The sequence below is a fragment of the Vicia villosa genome, linkage group LG1 (assembly GCF_029867415.1).
Source record: "Vicia villosa cultivar HV-30 ecotype Madison, WI linkage group LG1, Vvil1.0, whole genome shotgun sequence".
Taxonomy (NCBI): Eukaryota; Viridiplantae; Streptophyta; class Magnoliopsida; order Fabales; family Fabaceae; genus Vicia; species Vicia villosa.
Window position 1 is genome coordinate 242,666,955 of NC_081180.1, and position 1,339 is coordinate 242,668,293.

At 32.4% G+C, this 1,339-nt stretch overlaps 1 protein-coding gene across 1 annotated transcript; it reads right to left on the bottom strand.

The window, feature by feature from the left end:
* Positions 1-494: 494 nt before the first annotated feature.
* Positions 495-1,003, bottom strand: LOC131597931 (pathogenesis-related protein 1-like). Its single transcript, XM_058870589.1, has 2 exons — positions 1,000-1,003; positions 495-892 (listed from the first exon to the last, which is right to left on the bottom strand). The coding sequence occupies exons 1-2, from the start codon at positions 1,001-1,003 to the stop codon at positions 495-497; spliced, it is 402 nt and encodes a 133-aa protein (XP_058726572.1).
* Between the last annotated feature and the right edge of the window lie 336 nt (positions 1,004-1,339).

Here is a 1,339-nt window from a genome sequence, read left to right on the forward strand (position 1 = left end):
CAACAAAAGTGGTAACATGTATATTTAAAATATATAAAAGAAACTTACAAGTCTCCTTCAGACATAATAACCCATCTTTCATCAATCTTTAAATATTCATCTTCCATCTCATCCACACTCTCCTCCTTCAAATCATCCTCCTGCTCATGATCATATGGAAAATAGGATCATCTGACTCCTCATGTGTGAAATGATGGGATGATGAGGGTACAAGTGGTGCATGTGGGGATGCAGGATCCCAATAATACATGGATGATTAAGGTATATGTTGGAGATATGAGGTGCGGGGTCCCCATAACTTCACCGAGGTTTGTCCAATTTCTTCATACCTCTGTTGACCTAATACTAAATTTTAATTTATGAAATTGACTTTAAAAAATACTACAAATTAACGTGAGTTCACATGATCATTGTTTTATTATTTGGAAACATTACAATGCACAACTTAGTATAAGTTTTAAATAAATAATGATGATGAGTAAATAATGAAACCCTTAGTATGGAGATTCACTACCACCGATGGCAGGAGGTTGATAAATGCAAGCAACGAGTGTGCCTCCATTATCACATGTCACTTTAGCACATCCAAGTTCTAGTGATTTAGACCAAACCACCTGGATATAATGACGACATTCTCCACCGCGACAAGTGTTTGCAAAGTGATTATAATTTGGTTTTTCATCCACCCACAATTTCACTACTTCCACACCACTTATATCCTTCGTGCTCACTGCGATATTCTTTCCGAAAGGGAATATATCACCCTGACCAACGGAGACGTTCACCTTACAGTCTTTGTGTTGATTAACATAGTCCTGCGCAGCTTCAGCGGCAGTGGCATTCCAAAGAATACTTGGAATACTGAAACCGTCAAGTGCTACTGCTGATCTTGCTGCGTTGTGGGCGTTCACGTAATCGTTTCGGAGTCTTGGCCATGTGCAACCTCACTACTACAAATAATAAGTACTAAACTTAAAGTACAAAATACATAAAATGAACCCATTTTGATTGTCAATATAAAAATTCTAAATGTTTGGTGAAAATTGTTGAAGCTCTAGTGATGTTTTTATATTCATTTTTTAAACATAAACTTTTTTATTTAAATTAAATAAAATAATAGAAAATTATAAATATTAAGGTTTTATGTACAATTGTACTCAAAATAAATGTTATATATAGGAAAATTCAAATATTAATTAAAACTTTATGCGAATACGGAATATAAAATTTGAATTTTAACATACAAACTAAATATACATTCATTTAATATTTGGAATATATATATTTTATATTCATTTAATATTTGGAATATATATATTTCATAAATTGTCTTTAAATT